The 19307-nt window shown below is 41.0% G+C and overlaps 1 protein-coding gene across 35 annotated transcripts in view; it reads left to right on the forward strand.

The window, feature by feature from the left end:
* The window catches only part of JAKMIP3 (Janus kinase and microtubule interacting protein 3), a 93686-nt gene that overhangs the window by 57681 nt on the left and 16698 nt on the right, over positions 1–19307 (forward strand). For 11 of the 35 annotated variants that reach the window (XM_049810744.1, XM_049810745.1, XM_049810742.1 and 8 more), the window contains 14 exons: positions 562–621; positions 2089–2217; positions 3714–3842; positions 4680–4763; positions 5578–5640; positions 6033–6131; positions 7130–7228; positions 7318–7377; positions 10039–10104; positions 10556–10624; positions 10729–10806; positions 13978–14181; positions 14533–14598; positions 16415–17671. In XM_049810744.1, coding sequence (XP_049666701.1) covers positions 562–621; positions 2089–2217; positions 3714–3842; positions 4680–4763; positions 5578–5640; positions 6033–6131; positions 7130–7228; positions 7318–7377; positions 10039–10104; positions 10556–10624; positions 10729–10806; positions 13978–14181; positions 14533–14598; positions 16415–16561 — 1353 coding nt within the window. In that variant the 3' untranslated portion in view covers positions 16562–17671. Of the gene's footprint in view, positions 1–561; positions 622–2088; positions 2218–3713; positions 3843–4679; positions 4764–5577; positions 5641–6032; positions 6132–7129; positions 7229–7317; positions 7378–10038; positions 10105–10555; positions 10625–10728; positions 10807–13977; positions 14182–14532; positions 14599–15549; positions 15623–16414; positions 17672–19307 lie in introns of those variants that run through there. The other 24 variants (XM_049810758.1, XM_049810760.1, XM_049810770.1 and 21 more) reach the window with 13 other exon arrangements.

Consider the following 19307-nt stretch of genomic DNA (forward strand, 5'->3'; position numbering starts at 1 on the left):
TTGCAGCAGTAAATGCTCAAACCTTTTTTTCAGAGGCACTGGGAACCTGAAGATCCTTAGAGAAGTCAGCTGAGACTGAAAGTGCTGAGTTCACACAGTCCCTGAATTTTGTGTAGTTGGGCTGTTACGTGTGTGCACAGCAGTAACAGCCATGGCTCCAACAAGCCAAGGGCAGGAGTTGGCCTTTGCTCCTCAGCCCTGGACAGAGAGCCCATCTACCAGAGAAGAGCCATAGCACGGCCTTGAACACATCTGCTTGCTGACAGAGCAGCTCTGAAATGAGGCCTGAACTGCCAGTGTGTTGCATTGGTTATAATCAGCTTTCTTTTGCTGCTTTGATATTCATGAATACACAGAGCAATTGCTACTTGTATATGGCAAACTTGGAAGATGTTGGAGTAAAACTACCATTTGTCTGATGAAAGCATGGTTATTTCAGTTTGAGGCAGTGGCCAGCACTGACATTACTATTTCTTGATCACCCAATGACTCCTAGTACTGACATAGTTAATTTAAAGAACAGCTTTCTGAAAACAGCTAACATGTATCTGATTCTTTCAGGAACGTGATAAGCTGTTAAGGTATAGGAAGCAAAGGAAAAAAATGACAAGAATTCCTAAGGTAAAAAAAAACCCTGTATCATGACATGCTGATGGGCATGCTGGATTCCTGGGGTGCTCCAAAGGCCTTGGAGCCACGCACGGGAATGTTCTCCTCGAGGGTCTGCAAACAGGTCCTAATCTTAAATTTGGGTCACATAGTTCAAGGACATTCATAGACTGTATTGGGATATTCAGACCAGATCTGGCAGGGATAGGGGAACCATTTGCATTGCACATTATGAGCATTTGCATGCTCTGCATTTCCCCGGAGCAATCCTGTGGGACTTCAGTGGTACGTGATTGTCTTAAGATGAGACAGATTTTATGAATTAACACATCTTAAAGGCACTTCCTGAAAACATATGTAGGTTGTAAATAATTCATTATGGAGTTTAGTAACATGCAAAAATTGCTGGTTACAAGAAGCAATGGTTAGAGCTCAGGGAAAAAAGAAAATGTTAGTTAATGAATACTTGGCAAGATGTTAATATAAATATTAACACTTTATTGACATTGTAAGGTACAATGTCAGGGACCTGAGAGCAAGCTGCGTTCTACATATGAAGAATTAAGGTGGCACTGGAGCTAGTAAATCTATAAATAACGAATTGAGGCCGATGTGAGATAACCCCTTAACTCCTGTTGTCCTGCAAATGGCAACCAGGCCTTTGAAAGAGAGTTATGTATTGTCTCCTTTGAAAGTTATCCACTGCAAATTAAAACAAAAAGCCAAAATCTAGAAATGTTTTTTGTAAATCAACAATTAAAAGTACTTTAGAACTATATTTGAAATGTAGTCTTTGGCTTTCAAGCACTTAACAGTAAATCTTTCTTTACCACCACTACCATCATTTTTTAAACAGAAAGCAGCTTTGAGTGGAAAAATGGATTTCTTCAAACTGTAAAAACATTGCTGTGGTGATTAACTTCAAATTTTTCAAGTAGAACATTCTTGCAAATCTAACTTTTCATGTGAAAGTTGTGATAGTGGCAGGAGGGACGTTGTGGTGATGACAATGGATTAACAAAGACGTTTCATTCCACAACTCCCACCTCATGCTGAGGTGAACACACAAAGAAGTAAAAAGGGTGATCTGCTTAGCTAGAGAAATCGGGAGGAAAATACATTAAAAAAAGGCAGGGGGTTGAGATTGCACACTGTGATACCTAATAACAAATACAGCAGTTCAGCGATTTAAATACTTTTAGCTATCATTAGAGCACTGTCATGGTGTGAAAAAACTTTATAGGTGGATACATGCAAAGAACTGGACCAGTTTTTCAAAAACCAATAGAGTGAGAATTACTAATAATCTGGAATTGAGGCTCCTCTGAAGGTGTGTATGTTCAAATGCTACAAAAGCACAGGGTTTAGCCATGTGTCCAAAGTCACTGCTGTCCCCCCCCAATGCCGTTGGGCTGGCGCAGCCGATGGCACCGCTGCCGCGTGACACGGCTGCTCTCGCTGATGCCTTGTCTCTGTCAGAAGCCGGTTGTGGAGACGTTTTTTGGCTACGATGAAGAAGCTTCCTTGGAGTCTGATGGTTCCTCTATCTCATACCAAACTGACCGGACGGATCAAACCCCTTGCACTCCTGAAGATGACTTGGAAGAGGTATTCATCAAAAATATGTGTTGTTTTGTTTTGAAACCTCACTACTAATTTTTACTGAAATTCCTGGTCTGTTATATCATTCATCTGTCACCTCTGATCAGAAAACTAAAAATTGATGTTAAATTTAATACTGTGCCTGTTGGTTAATATCTCTGCATCTCAAGTCCAGTAATTTCACAACTTTAGCCAAGCTGGAAATATTATATCCTAAGAATATTAGATGTATAATGGGTTTATTAGGTTGGAGGTCTAAAGAGATTGGACAACCCTAGGAGGACCTGTTCACACCAAGATTTGCTGCAGGTTTGTGCATGTGTAGTTTGGTTCAGGTCCTTCTTTGTCATTTTGACCTCAGCACAGAGCACAGCCTTAAGCAATAAGGTTTATGTTTCTGGAAGGAGCACTAAGCAGTCAGTCTCCAGAGGAGAGGCTGTCTCCTTGCCAGTATATTGAGGTCATGACTTTTCTGGAGGCTCTGAATGCAGACTACACAAAGGTAGCTGGTAATACAAATAAAAGTGATTATTCCTGGTGTTTTGCAGGGCTTCCCTACAAATGCATTCCTGAGTGTATGTCAGATCGCTGTACCGTTTCATGTTTCTGGGTTTAACAAGAATCTTGTAATAAACAAAAAATTGCTAATAATGACTTGCAGCTTTTTTATGGTATGCTGGCTGCAACTTTTCATCTGCCATTTCACTTGTTTCATGGGTTGTAATTAGATCTGTTAAAAGGGAACCTAAAGAATTCCTATCTCCATCATAAAAGATATCTAACTGGTTACCAGGTGTGTGCTGCACTGCAGGGAATCTGAATGTATTTTTATATGTATGAGCCTATTTACTTTTCATTCCTGTACTGACTTTTTTTTTCCCTGTTCAGATAGTACGAAGTTTGTGCATGCAACCAGCAGTATAATTTCATTTCATGTCAAATGAAACATTTCAGTCAACCTGACATGAAAGCATTCAATGCTGGATATTGTAAGGAGAGTGAAGAAGATGAAGGGCTCTTTTCATGTTGATGTCACCATTTCTACAAGTATTAACTCTAGATTAGTGTTTTAATAATTGAGTGAGACTGTCAGGCTTGGCTTAGCCTCCAGATTGGAAACCTTTTGTTGTTTCAAGAAAGTTGTATTTTCACCTTTAAATGTGATAACCTTGTCTGTTACAGCAATAAAGGGCAATTCAGTCGTTAGTATGTTATACGGATGACAAGGTTTTATTTTTCCAAGGTGATAGGAATTCTCTCTTTTTTTCTGTATGGCATTTTCTTGAAGCAAGTGTATGCAAGAGATGTTTAGGGGACAAAAGAGAAATAGTCTGAGGGCACATAAACAGGCTCCTTAGTACTGTGCTTCCCAAATTGGATTTTGACAGTAATAATTTTGGCACTTTTTAGAGGAAGCAAATGTAATCCACTCTTATAATATTTTTTACTTTGATTGCAGAAAAAAAGCAACTGGTGCAACGCATATTTGGTTTTAATTCCAGGGCATGGCCAAGGAAGAGACAGAACTACGGTTTCGGCAGCTGACGATGGAGTACCAGGCTCTGCAACGAGCATACGCCCTATTGCAAGAACAGGTCGGAGGAACATTGGATGCAGAACGAGAAGTTAAGGTCTAAATGGCTTATATTACATGAAAATAAAGGATTGTAATTGTATGGGGGTTTCCAATTGTACGTGCTCGCATTGTTATCAAGCTAAACTGGGGTCAGCCAGCCCCTCCAGCACACTCCTGGCTGGGGGTGCAGGGCAGGGGACTTGGCTGGACTGACTGCTTAGGTGGGCTCTGGGGTCTCTAACTCCAGCCAGCTTGTCCGGCATCCCCTGTGAAGTGCTGGAACCACCATTACTGTGGTTTAGTCTTTTCACCCCTGATCAGTTAGTGATAGTAAAAAATTACACACAATACAGTAAGAACATAAGATAGGGTACTAAATGCATAAAGAGCAAAGCAGTTTGCCAGTTGGTAATGTTACATATGTAGGGTCTGTTCTGAGCTTTTTAACTTATCAAAAATTTAAAGGAAACAGGTGTGCCCAGAATTGTGGCAACAATAATTTTCATTTGTTTTCATGGAGAAATGAATCTTTGCATTACACTGGCTTTTTTAAATGCCTAGTTCTAGACTAGGGAAGGCTGCTCACTGCAGACTGTCATAACCAGCTGTAAGAAGCCATTTATATTTTGCTGTCCTACTGTCTACCTAATGGGATGCTGGTTATGTTAATCTTGACTTAAGTCTCAAAATTATTAACCCATCTTCCAGACTTCTTTTTATGATTAATGACTAATGCTGTGTGCTTAGCTGCAAATTTATTCTGCCAAAGAACTTTTAAAATTATTTGTTAAATGTATTTGATGTTTTTAAGTATTTTCTGTACCTGTGTTAGCTTTTATCTTTGAGAGAAAGTTTGATTTTTAATATTTCCCCCCCGCCTCATATCCTACAGACACGTGAGCAGCTCCAAGCAGAAATACACCGATCTCAGGCTCAGATAGAAGACCTGGAGAAGGCCCTTGCTGAGCAGGGACAGGTAATGCATGCGGCTGAAGACTAGCCCTTTCTCCAGCCTTCATACTGGGGGCAGGAGGGGGCCCTAGAGATGTGCCTGGTCAAGTTACCATATAATGCTGCAGACACTAGTGAGTGTTTATGTATGTATAGAATAATCCCGAAGTGACTTTTCAATAGCTGATTCATTTCATACAAAGCAGACATACTAGGGAAATACAAGAAATGTTGCCAGACTGCTTCTAGTGTATGTCTTACTTTTCCAGACCAAAAAAAACAAAAGAAAAAAAGAAAAAGAAAAAAAAAGAAGGAGAAAAAAAGAAAAAAAGAAACAGAATTTTTTTTGAGAACTTTAAAATAATACTAAATTATTTTATCATTACCTTTCCAGCTTAACCTCTTTTTATTGTTAAACTTATTGATAAATAATATTCTGGGGTTTGTGGTTTTTATATATTCATCAAATTAAGAAATTAGTTTCAAAATAAGGTTTATTTTGCCTATTGTTCAGAAATACATAATTTGCATTCAGTGTAATAGAAATTTAATAGTAGATACATAGCTAGAAATATATCTTTTAATGCAAACTGATTTTTTATCTGAAAGAGTTTTTTAATCATTGGAGTGTTTCTATTCCATTTGTATACTACACTGTTAAAATAAGATGGAAATGTTCAGCTTAGGAAATTTTTTTAGGAAATAATGGTATTACAATTTCATGTGCAATATTATTCTGTCCCTCCTCTCTATATGTGTGATTTAATGAAATACATGCTACTGTGTTTGTGCTAAACATTGCCAGTTTCACCTACAATATTGGTCATTTCTTTTTCAAGGACATGAAGTGGATTGAGGAGAAGCAAGCATTGTACAGAAGAAATCAAGAGCTGGTAGAAAAGGTATTCAATGTTTCTATTTGTATTATTCAAATAATATTTGTAGCTTAAGGAATGCAGAAGGAGCAATATTTTAATCTGTATCACACAGCTCTACTGGAAATAATTAACGAATAATAACAAGATCCTTATAAACCTGCCAGAAAAAGTGGGTTTGTGGCATTCCCTGTTACCCTGTCCTGGTGCCAGGTCGCATGAGGACAATGACTCTGGGGAAAAGCCCCATGTGCCCCCATCACTGGTGCCACATGTCTCTCCCCATACTGATCCCATGGGGGTGGGCTCAGACCCTCGGCGCCCGTGCTGACTCTGGTGTTTCCCCGGCATGGTCAATGTGCGGTGGATCTCAAGTGACACTGCATACAGTGCTAACAATGTGTTGCTTTATTTTGCAGATAAAACAAATGGAAGCCGAGGAAGCTCGCTTAAAACATGATGTGCAGGATGTTAAGGATCAAAACGAGCTCCTGGAGTTCAGGATCTTGGAGCTTGAAGTGAGCACGTGTTGCAGCCATGGTCCTGCCCACCTGCCCTGGGCTGTGTGAGCTGAGGCCAGGGGCACCACGGCTTTGGGAACTCTCTCACATTTACTGTAAAAAGCCGCATTGCACTGAATGAGACCAAAGGGTTTGATACAAAGTGCTAATAAAAGAGAAAAACCCCAAACACCCAGGGATCAATAGTAGCATTCTTGATAGGTTGTTCTGGCAGTCTTACTACTTAGGTTAAGATCCAGAAGAGCGGCTCGTGATGTAGATACACATTTAACTATACTCCATCTGTTCTGAAAATGAGAAGAGATAAAATCAGAACTAACCATATGTGGGAAAGAGAAAAAGGAACTTTCTTCATTGCCAAAAATCATTGCTGTGTTTCACCTCTTGCTAAATGTACAGAGAAGGAATCATGTGGCCTAGACCACTGTGGTTACTCCACTGACCCTTCTATTTTCTATATCATTACCTGTATAAACAGAATCTATAAGCTCTTGGAAACTACTTTTGAAATTCTCCAAAGAGAGATTAACAAAGCAGCCACTTACAAGAAAAATTTACATGCTATCTGTATTATACTACGTATAAATGTATAGTTTTGTTCAAATATATTATGTAGTCAAAGTAATAGGTAAGTGATCGTGATCAGTGCCCAATGAAGAAGCATGGTGGGAAAATATTGGTGCTGTTAGTATGTACATCCACCCTGCTTTGCAGTGAGATACAGGTCTTCCCTGTCAGCCCTAAGTGCCATCGCAAAAGCACATGGTCTGGCCAGAGAAACAGCTTTTGCTCCTGGTTGCTAGTGTAAATAGCCACAGGGTGCAGGAGGAAGGGTTTCTGTGCTCTGCACCCGAAATAAAGCCACTCTGCAAGAGCATTGCTTTACAATGTGTTCAGTTAGGGTGAGCCTTTTTCAAATCATATTTATCAAGTTCTTGGTGAAGCTGTCATTTGACAAACTGTAGTGTGTGACCAAGCAATTATTGTCATTTCAGGAGAGAGAAAGACGATCGCCTGCCATCAACTTCCATCACGGCCCTTTTACAGAGGGGAAAAGCCCTCTCCAAGTCTACTGCGAGGCAGAAGGTGTAACAGTAAGGGATTCTTGTTTTGTATTTTCCTTTCCTGAAATAAAATCAGACACTCTGTTCTGACTCCTGGTTTTCCATTTCTCTTTTGTTAGGACATAGTAGTAGCAGAGCTGATGAAAAAATTGGACATTTTAGGGGATAACGCCGTAAGTGTATGTTCCTTTAATAAATTGTGCATGCTTTGGTAAATATTTGTCCTCATGTTAAGCTAGCAAAGCCTTCTTGGTTTGCTACTGCACAGCCTGTCCTCCCTGTGGTCAAAGTACTGAGCTACAAGCTAAGCATTTTCTGGCTTTTTAAGACTTTGTTAAGAGCCTTCTGATGAGTGCCACACAGGATCTTGTTGTCACACTATTGCTTTTAATTTTTCAATGATTTGGAAAATATTTTGAAACTTTGGTGTTTGTTTTTTTCTGGCCACTGTTCACACATGGTTTCTTTATTTGCTTACTCTGCATTTGCTTTGCTTTTGCATTTTAGCAGCTGTGTGTTTTAATTTTGTCTAATAATCCATAAACCTTTGGTAGTAACCAGGATATTAAATGAAAAGTTACAACAGCAGTATGAAAAGAAGCAACAAATAATAAGAAATTTGAAAGTGTTTCTCCTTTAGTAAATGGAAGTGAATAATTACACATATGTATATAGAAGATATATATGCCCTTGTTTATTTTTTTCCTGTACACTCATCTATCAGCAGAGCTACAGAGCCCCTGTGGTTGTGAGGGGCAGAGAAGAGCAGAGCCCCTCTCTAGCCCAGGGTCTTGCAGAGCCCTCAGCTGCTGCGGGGCTCCTCCCTGGGAGACTCCACCGCCAACATCAGGTCCTCACCTGAGCTGCCTCAACTCTCCCCCATGCCTCAGTACAGTTTGGATACCAGCAAAAATGCTGTCCCAGGGCCATGGGGGCAGCCTGGAGGTACCTCTTGACCACTTCTCATTAGGGTCATCATGTCTCCATTGTCACCAGTCTCTGGTAGCTACACACTCTGCCTCACAAAATCAAGCCAGGAGTTAGTGGAGGACCTGAAACACATTAAAGCAATTAATAATCTTCACCACTGCTGCAGTTAATGATATTTGCACTGGCAGAAATATGAAGAATCCTAAAATCTTTTGTGTGCAAAGAGTAAAAAAAAAGATACATATAGGTTTAATCACCGATTAGCTAAGACTGACCCTGCTAATGTGTAGAAAGATAACACCCATTAATCTATTAATCCCTGTAGTAATGTTGTCTTCAGTGGAATTATTAATGTCAGGTTAGCCGTGTGCAGAGTGTTTTGGAACAGTGTCCCAAACAGGCAACTTGGAGACAAACAGGAACAGAAAAAGTGATAGCTTTTCTCACATTTTCTATTCCCTTTCATTTCATTTTGGCTTCTGTATTTATATTAATGATCTCTAGTCTGTAATGTTATTTCCTCCTGATTTATTTTTTTCGCTATTACATACAACAACAAACTTCCAGATGTGACACACGGGAAAGTTCCCAGTTCTCAACTCAGATAGCTTTAAGCTAACTGTATACTGTTGTTATCACTTTGTTTTTCTCTTGTTTTCATGTGTGTAATGTCACAGACTCAGCCAACAACGGCGGATTCTGCCCCATGGCAGCACATTGTCATGTCTGGCTGTTAGGGAGTCTGGGAAAGTGAACCCAAGTCCCACCTGTGTGCAAGTGGTTCCATCCTTTTCTGCACATCTTCTCTCTTGTGTTTCTGTAGAGTCCCCCTGGCAGCTTCTAGCTGCTTCCCGCTGAACTGTCATGAGTTTAATATTGCTTTGAGTAAGGCAAACCCTTGAGAGACTTCTACCTCTAGGAGTAGAGCAGAAGCAAAGGTCAGAGGGGTGCAGTAGATCCCCTGCAGGCTACGGGGTCACTGGGGACAGGCACAGAGAAGGGGGCTGAGGAACACAGCTGCCCTCCTTTTCCCTGCAGGCAGGGGAGTCAGGTCAGGGGGTAACTCACAGAACAGGAAAGAACACCATTAATAATGCTCTGTGGTTGGTTTCATTTTTAATGTAACGAAACTTGTTTTTTAAAATATTACTTAAATTTATGGAAGAGACAATTTTCAGGGGTCTTCAGGAAAAGTCTTCTCCCATCCCTGCCAGATAGCACTTTCACTGTCCCCAGCCTTGTGCATTGAATTGAAGTTCACCATAGTCACTCTTCTTACCAACTTCCCCTGTAGGAATGATAGCTAATGTCTTTCTGGATAGGACCAAATGTGGGTCCCAAACTAGAAGGATTCACTTCTCCTACTGTAGATGTGGTCAGAGTAAGACCAAAGTTTGGGATGAAATGCAAAACATAGTTCCAGTACCTTATTTTTTTTAAAAAAAGAAACAAAACATGGATTGAATAGCTAACATCTTAACAAATGTTTTCCAAAATCATGACTTGGCTGCGCAAAATAAGGATTGCGTATTAACCTACTGTGCATATAGTGAACTTAAGGACTTAAGACTGCATCTCTTTTCTCCATGGCACGTTGTGCTAAGCTTGATCTTGTCTTGTGTAACTGTGTGTTTATTCCCTGTTGGGTAAAAATAGATCCAGTGTCACCTTTTTTTTGGTAAATGTGAGAATTTTAGAAGAATTAACTATATGTATGATAAAAATTCAGCATGAATAGTTAGAATTGTTTTTACAACGATGTTGCATTACAATACTAATTTTCTTTACCTTAGTTTATTGTTCCTCGAACATATTTAATTTCATATTTATTTAATACAGCAGTGGCCCAAATAGTGGATTAATAGCAAGACACTGGGATTTGTTGTAATTATATTCTGCTTTTGGTGCAGAATCTGACCAACGAAGAGCAAGTAGTTGTCATACAAGCAAGGACAGTTCTCACGTTGGCTGAAAAGGTAATAACAACTGCATCAGTCACTCGTCAGTAAACACGTGTCATGAAAGCATCTGACCCACAGAATAGCTCACTTGGAGCCACTGGTGATGTAACCGATAGCTTCATCACAAAATTCCATGTTTCTTTATGTGGAATTACACTAGTTTTCACAAAATAAAGGTAACATTCAGGCAATACAGACAGACATTGCTTATTTTAAAATGTTAATTAGCAAAATGATGTTAGAAGGTAAGTGGCTAGGCTTTGAAATAATGCTTTTTTCCATCACCAATATACATAAAAGAAAAAATGTAATAATATAGCTAATTTTTCCTCTTTTATTTAGTGAATTTAAATAAGTATTTGCAGTGTGTGCTGACACACGCTAAAGTCACAGTGAAAGCTGAATATGCAGACATGCTGCCTCCTGCTCTTTAGTCTTAAGCACCTGCTTTCTGTTTTGTGCACAGTGGCTACAACAGATAGAAGTGACGGAGTCTGCGCTGCAACAGAAGATGCTGGATCTTGAGAATGAAAAGGTACCAAAGAACGAGGGGAACAAACCGGTGGGAGAAGCAGCAGGAAGAGCAGTGGCGTTAGGGCCGTGGCCGTTGCACTCACTGCTTCTTCCTTGTGTCCCCAGGAGCTGTTCAGCAAGCAAAAGGGCTACCTGGATGACGAGCTCGACTTCAGGAAACAGTCCTTGGACCAAGCTCACAAGGTGAGGAAAACCAGCCTTGACCGAATTATGACATCTTGATTAACTTATGTTATGTAATATGTATAGTCTGTTCTCGATAGAAAAAATTTCTGCTTTGGACAGTACTGCTTGTGGACTGGCTCGAGCACTAAATAGGCTGAATTTTAAACAAATCCTTTATACCCTGAGCTAACAGTGAGCTTCTTATGGATGGAGTTCCTTATGTTTGGGTGTTTCTTGCAGGATTAGGACCTAAATATTGATTTATTAAACAAAAATTTCAATTCAGCAGAGGTTTTGATAAATGACTGATAAGAAAATTATGGTTTTAGTAATTTCTCTTTTCCTTCCAAAATAGAGATTTTGACCTAGACATTTCCTTAGATCTTAGATTACAGTCTCTGTAACCAAAACAGCTGGAGATATTATATGATTCTGTAAATGTGAAATAAACCTGGTTTTAGATCAGATTTATCCTTAGCTGATCCTAAGCCATTTCAACCATCTCTTCAGTCATTAGCTGTCTTGCTTCCTTCAGTTAAAGTTCAATATATACTCATGAAAGATATAAGTACCTAGATTTTCCTATCGATTTACCCCATTCTTTCAGTTCCATTTAAATCTTGAGCACAGTTACACTTTCTGAGAAGCAATGAGTATTTATGCCTCTTTTTCTGGATACTTATTATCTATTTGTATCTCAAACCAGTTGGGGGAGCTTTTACTCGGTATGCTTTCTGTTCCTGTAAGGATTTTTAAGACTTGATTTTGCCAAATGCTCAGCTATATCTGGAACCAATGTCTGTGCGCAGTGGAAACCCTGCAAAGTACACAAGCCCCTCTTACCTGTGGTCTCAGCCCTAAGGCCAGATATCTTCCGTGGCCTTGTGCTGTTCTGAGAAGTAGTTTGGTGCAACTGAAGGCTGAGCCTGTAGGATTTATCTTCAAAGATAAGCCCTGAGAGAGGTGATCTCCTGTGTCTTGGGCAAGTTATGAAACAGATCCATAAATCTGAGTATGCAGAAACTGGCAACAGCAGCAGAGCGGGAAAAATCGTATGGCATCTCTTGAAACTCCTGGTAGCATCATGGCATCTGCAGGAGAGCTCATACACGGAGCTGTGGCTATCAGCTATGGTATACCCAGCATCCCTGCATCTTGCGGCCAGCCGCTCGCTCTCCATCCATAGACAGTCAGTTCCAGGGTCACATATGTACTGAAGGATCCAGCAACAACTCTCTGCTCCTTGGCTCTGCCACTTGCGGAGAGGGAACAAGCATCAGAAACTGTTGCAGCCCATGCAGAAGTAGCCCAGGTTTATTTGCATTTTCCTGTATTCTTTAAAGGCATCACACAAGTGTACCCAAGCAAAGCGATTGGCTTTACTCCTGGGCACAAATGCAACCTGAAAACAGCAAGAAAGCTTTGTTCTGCCCCAAAATTAGAGTGGCAAAAGCTCTTTTGATTTGTATAATTTGTTTCACTTCCATGTTTCCTTTGTGGCCCTTGGAGATGAGGAGCTGCTAATCTTCCCCTGCTAACTGCAGCCAACAAGATTACGAGCTGTAACCACTAAGCTTTTTGCACGGTTTTCACTCCCTTTGGTTGCTGGCAGGGGATTTTACTCTGAGAAGCACTTGGCTCACACGGAGACTCCTGACACTGCTGCTGCTCTGGAGACCGTGAATTTCCCCACACTCTTCCTTCTTCACAAGTCAATATAATCAGAGAGGGATAACAGTTGTATAATTGAGGTTTGGAGCCCACCAGAAATCCATGTTTCAAATAACAGCATTTTGTTGACACAGTTACGGTTAGCAAGGATGTTGGCATTATTTTTAAAAGTGAAAGCAGAATCTTCTTCTGAGATCCGATCTGATCTTCCCTGCAGAGACACTGTGGTTACTGTCTTGCAGTTATCATCAGTATCCATAACTCCTGCCAAGATGTTGTCATTCCTGTGAATGCTTGTATTCTTCTGTCCTGACTCTACTAAACCATAGTAAGAAAACACCAACAGAGCCTCAGGTGGAAAAACTTTTTTAATTGAGCTGAATTATCACAACAGACATCTATGGCATTTCCAAGCAGCCCATCTAGAGGTTCAAGCCACAATATTGCAGTCGTGTTCTCCTGAAGACATGGAGAGCTCTGCAAGGTTCAGAACACACTATTGCAGTCACATTCTCCTGAAGCTATGGAGAGATCTGCAAGATGCTACCAGCTTTGGAGAGGTTGTGCAAAGGTGCCATCAATTACTGCTTTGTATCCTGCTCTATATCAAACTTGCGGAAAAAGATTTCGGCTTGCTTTTGGCTTGGATGAAGGAATAGCATTTATCTTGGACTTTGAAGCAGAAGACATTGTCTGGCAAGGTCACCTGCCCTAGGAGAGTGCCAGGCTCAGTGTCTATGGGGAAACATTGCCAGTGCATTTCTTACACACTTCTATATCTCAGTAAATCTGAAGGGTACATCTGTCTGTGTTCAAGAGACGTTTTCGGATGCAGTAAAGAAAAAGCTCTGCAGCCTGAGACTTGCAGGAACAGAGCCCAGCTACCAGATATATTTTTCTTGAGCATTAAGCCTCTTGGAGCTGGCAGCTCTGCCAGAGGAAGTGCTGGAGATGCCTTCACAGGAGGCATTTTAAGCTAGTTGGTACAAAATGCTGTAAGCTCACAAGAGGGAGTCATTCCTTTCTGGCATGAGTATGAACTGATGCTGTATCCTCCACTGCTGCTTACAATAGCTGGGAAAGGTGAACTGAGAGACTGAACATTGAATTTAAAAAAATATCTGTAACTCACAGAATGAGTTTTTTAGGAACCTCTTTTATTCTCCCTTCTCCCTTCCCCCTTTTCCTTTTTTTTTTTATTTTTGCCTTTTCTCCCCGCAGCCATCCCCCCATCTCCAGAAAGGAGAAGCTGACACCCATATACTTTTTGAGAATCAGACTAGGCTGACCAAGGGGCCATGCCAGTTCCAGTGCTGGTCAGACCCCCACAGCATAAAAGCAACCTAAAGTATTTTCCCCCTGGATTGAGTTTTCCTCACTGTCCTGTGCAGGAGGCTCAGCACACACCACCTCTACCGCTCCTGTTGCTTTACTGGGGTAGGATATTCAGTTCCTCACAAAATCCTCATCCGACCAGAGACAAGGTCAAGCTGACAGCCTTATATTGTTTTTGATTAGCAAATTCTGGAATTAGAAGCCATGCTCTATGATGCCCTGCAGCAAGAAGCTGGAGCCAAAATTTCCGAACTTCTTTCAGAAGAGGAGAAAGAGAAACTGAAGAGCGCCGTAGAGCAATGGAAGCGGCAAGTCATGAGTGAGCTCCGGGAAAGGGACGCCCAAATTCTGCGAGAAAGGATGGAGCTTATTCAACACGCACAGCAGGTAGATGCCAGTGCATGCGCATGGTGAGATTTGGGGTGGGATAGTCCATCAGATGGAAACATAATGAACTTATGAGCACCAGCTTCTCCTCCTAGAGTTGTACCAGAAATGGTTGGTCCTGGGGCCAGACTCTGATTTGCCTTGGATAATCCCTGCAAACAGGGCATTTTGATTTTCATGAATTTGTCATGCATAGTGACACTCACAGAGGACTCCTCTACAGCTTAAACCCAATTTGTTTTTTTTTTAGAAACACAGCACATACAATTTATATCTCCAAAAATAATGCATCTTCTGGGTACATCTGTATTTGGTTGGTTAATAAATATTTTTTTATTTGAAATCTGACAGAGAATTAAAGAGCTAGAAGAAAGAATTGAAGGCCAAAAAAGACAAATAAAAGAGTTAGAGGAAAAGGTAAGGTAATGCAGATGAAACAGTTATTGTATGTGCACATGACCATATATTCATTTCACCTTGGCTAAGAAAATAATCTTACAAAAAGTTTGTGTCTGTTAGTGCAGTGAGCTAATGGGAGAGCGCTCCAGGAAACCATTTTGCATTTGCATTAGTCCCTCTGAGAAGGAAAGGTTACTAGCTTAAGTTGAGTCTTTCCTTCTGTTATCCTTCAGTAAAGTCCGAAACACAGGACCCAGCAGGGATGTGGGGGGTCCATCTGTCCTGGGAAGGGAGTGATGGAGAGCCGCCAGACAGCAGAGGGATGTGGCCAACATATGCTCTGGGGAAGGAGCCAGGGATTTTTTTCTCCGTCCCTCCCTTCTCTAGCATTTGCACATGCAGCTGCACTGACCTGCCTTCCCCAGAGGGAATGAGGAGGCTCTTCCCACCTGCAGCCACAGCAGTCACTGTCACCATGGTTAATGCCATCGAGCTTTCTCCAGTCAAGCCATAACTGATGAATTTTACCCTAAAATTGCCCTCATGCGAAACCATCTATTTCTAGTGAAATTACCGTGGGAGAACTTGTTCAGGTACAGCAGTGGCTGAGCTGGACTTTCACCTGAAACTAAACCCAGACCTTAGCAGTGCTGGTTTGGGGTTTTTTTTGAGGTATCAGAAGAATTCAGCTAATTTTTTTCCTCCCCATTTTTCCTGAGCCCTTGGCTGCAACTGGGATGGGCTCCGCTGGGGCAGGAGATGACTTTCGTCGGTCTGAGGGACACAGGGGCTCTGGCTGAGCCGAGCCAAGCCCTGGGCCCTTGGAGCTTACTTCACACTTCGTATTTCTTTTCAACTGAGAGTTTTGTTGCACTCTGTAACCACAGCTTATTTCTCAGCTAAACACACTGTAAACTCTTATTCTCTTTCTTCTCTTCCATTTTTTCCTCTCTTCCCTCCCCTTTTCAGTTTTTATTTTTGTTTTTATTTTTCTCTTTAGCTTTCATTCTTTGGTCATAGTCCTTCAGGCCATATGCAAAAGGTAAGCCCTCAGATCACCTCTGGTCTCCCCTCTTCTTCTTGTAAAGCATCAGAGCCTTCCCCTTGCTACTCAGGCTGCTTTGGCAGTATTAGGGGGTCGCCTGGGTGCCCCAGATAACCCCAAAATTGAAATCTCTAAAGCCTTTAAAAAAATGTGAAACCTAGGCACCAGCAGGCTAAAAACTTGTCAAACAGAATTTCCTTCTTCAGAGGGAAGGACAAGGAAAGAGAAAAACACAGCAGGTGTAAAAGCAAGGAAACTTTTAGCAAACCAGGGTAAACACCCAGTCTGTGCTTACTCCTCTGACTACATCAGGGGATTGCTCCAGCTGATCCTTGCTGGAAATCCATGGAAACCGACTGCCCCTTCTCCCTGCATAGCTGAGGTCTCTGACACGCTCACAGCCAGGCTGAACCTCTTGCATCAGGTTGTCCTGCCTTCAGGCTAAGCAACTAGAATGGTTTGGGGGGGAACATGTCACTTATAAGTGTGTGTTTCTCCAAGCATCATGCCATAGGGCCCTAGATATTGCCTAAATCCCCCTTTCTCCCCATGTAGATAGGAGATAAATTGCCAATCTGTGCTTCCAGAGATGGCAGAAATTACCACATCATGGAGAACGTTCCCTATTAGTCATCAACATCAATGGAATATAACACAAATCCTTTTTTATCAGTTGTACAATTCAAACAGATAATTATAAATATAACCCTTACAGAAATTTCATGCATGTTATTGTTGCCCAGATACACTTCTCTTTGATCCATGTTTCTATATCTTTTCTTGTTTCAGCCTACTGAGGAAGCTACAGTTGCTTCTACTGTTACCAACAGGAAGACAGCATTGATTACCAAGACAGAAATAGAGACATTGCCATTTCAAAACCCCCAAATATCTCTCATATTTTGCTACTGGCGATGGAAGATGCAATCTTTCTGACCCTTTCAGACTGAAGCTGAACTAGGGTATGTGGAAATTTCTGCACAGGTGATGTCTGCACCACTGAAATCTCTGACTGAGCATTTTGAAAAGCTAGAACTAAGTCGACAAAGAAGAAAGCCAAAAAAACCCTCCCTCTCCTACAGCCACAGGCTCCTTCCCGGAGTCCTGGCTCTGCTGCTTGAACTAACTTTCAGTGGAAGTCCTGGCTCTGCTGCTTGAAATAGCTCTCAGCTTTACGTAAGGAGCGGTATACTAATTCAGATAAACTGAATATATTTTGGTTCCCTGCTAAGCAGGTAGTAAATTGCTTCTCTGTAGAAGTGACCGTGTCCTGTTTTATATGTCACGCATTTATATTTGTTATTCATAGTTGTTTAAAAATCAGTCTTGAAAGAAGATTTTAGGAAGAGTTCCAGAGGAGTAACTCATGAAAGGGTAGATGTGAATGAAAATGAAGTGTTTTGTTCCAAGGTATGTCTTCATAACACAGGGTATGTCCGATGGTTTGTTGAATATCCCGCAAGCCCAGTTTTAGGGAAAAACGTGAAGCTATGTTCAGGAAATCAAGTTGTAATTTTTGAGGGAGTTTTCAGTAGACCATGGCCCACAGCACAATAAGAAAAATGGCACATTAATTTATAATTTGCTGTCCCTGAATGATGACAAAAGGCTTAACATTGTCCCAGCAAAAAGTTCGACCTGGAAAAGAGTGAACATAAAACACATTATCCCTGATCCGTACACTCTGGGCTGGGGGAGGCAGCAAGAGGGAATACATTTTATCACCTTAATTCAAGGGAGCACAAGTACCGCAGATCTCAAGCCCAGGAGGCTGGCACAGGAGCAGGAAAGGAAAATGGATCCTCTAGAAAAACAGGTGAAAGAGGGAAAATCCAGAAGAAAGAAATCCCACAGTGTGATTCACCATATGGGAACTGCAGCCAAGCACACAAACCTGGGGCTGTCGGGGAAGGCCAAGTACAAGTTCCTGTCTGCAGCTTTCTACAGCTGCAGTGCAGTGAAGGTCCCCAAGGCGCAGGATGCAGTGGAGGATCTGCCCATCCCTTGGAAGCACGAGGCAGAAAGCAAAACGAGAGCTCCTGACAGGTAAGATGGACTGATCAACTGGAATCATTTATTATGTGATTATATATACTGTGTAACTTCCTGTACATGGCTGTTAGTCTCTCTTGCTTAAGTTAAAATGCTTCTGGTGATAACACAGAGAAAATTTTGAAGTTACCAAAGTCTTTATGTAAATATTATTTGTTTATCTCTGGTTTACTTTAGTAATTTAGGTATTGAATTTCAGTATGATATAATCACAAATGCTAACTTTATGTTTTTAGATCAGTGGTCACTCTTAACAAAAGATTACTAAGGAGGTAATGAACTACACTATCAAATTTGTATGCACAAAAAGCAATCATGCTACTTTAAAAATATATGTATTTTAAATGCAGTAGATGAAAATATTTTTCATTTTGGATTGAAAAGACAAGTAGTATTCAGAAAAGTATTTTAATTCACAATTTCACTTACTTTTTTTCTAAGTTATGCTGGTAATGAGTTACTTGGCTGGTAAATGTGATGGGGACAGTAGCAGTGGTCACCCTAGCACTGTCTGAAGCTGCCTTTTTTTTAAGAATGTTGAAGAATACAGGGATGTTAGACAGAGGACCAGAACCTGGCTAGGCAGCTGGCAAGAAATCGCTGCTATCACAGCCTTGGGGAGTCTGTCATGCCCAGAAAGACCACTGCTTGATAGACACTGTTATCTCTCCCAAAATGAGGGAAAATACTCAAATCTCAAAAAAATAATCTGGAATAGAATTCAGCCACTCCTGTGGATAATGCTCAGAATAACTCAGTCAACAGGCAAGCCAATAGGCAAATTGGAGCACTTAGAATATTGCTTGGGGGCCATTTCTTTTTTCGGTTTTGTGGGGGCTGTCACAGTACTTGCTAACTTGTCTATAACTTGTTACACCTCTTAGAGCTAATACTTCTCACAGGACTTGTTTCTGCTTTAAAGTAGGAATTGTCTCTCTGTACTTCATCTCATCAGTTTTCTTTTTTTTTCCAAATACTTTTTCTAAGCAGAATGTCTATCAAATCTGAGTTTGAACATCTCTCTGATCTTAAGGTGTTTGACCACAGGTTATTGATTTGCTGCTCTAGATAAGATTACTGCTTTTAAAAGAAATCAGACACAGGATGTCTACATACAGAGGGGTACACATAGGAAGTCTTAGAAATTGTCTTACATGATGCTCACTGACGTAATCTGTGCTCACAGTTAGAGGCGATGATGCATGCTCTTCTTCAAAACTTGCAGTTGTACATCTCAGCCCTGCTAGTTTTTAGAGAGTGGTCCAAATCCTTTGTGCTTGTCAGTGTCACGCCAGTCCCCAAGGGACTGATGTTTCCTGGGCAGTAAGATCAATGAGATCTACGTGTTTAGCAACCCAAAAAAGAACTTCAATGCTGTCAAAGGAGGGAAATAAAAATGCATTGGATTGTAATTAGGGCTTTCTGAAACATCTGTTGAAACAACTTCTCAACAGAAAGTTAGATTCAAGTAAATGTTGCTTTTCATCAAGAATGTGTGTTTTTAACAAGGAACATTGTGAAAAACTAGAAAATCGTTTGGCCTTCTGGACCACAACACCATTGCCAGTTTCCTCAGGCACCCCAGCCTGTTCCTGAGCAGCTCAGACAGCAACACTTCCCTACATGGAGT

This window comes from Accipiter gentilis, chromosome 9 (assembly GCF_929443795.1).
Source record: "Accipiter gentilis chromosome 9, bAccGen1.1, whole genome shotgun sequence".
Classification (NCBI taxonomy): Eukaryota; Metazoa; Chordata; class Aves; order Accipitriformes; family Accipitridae; genus Astur; species Astur gentilis.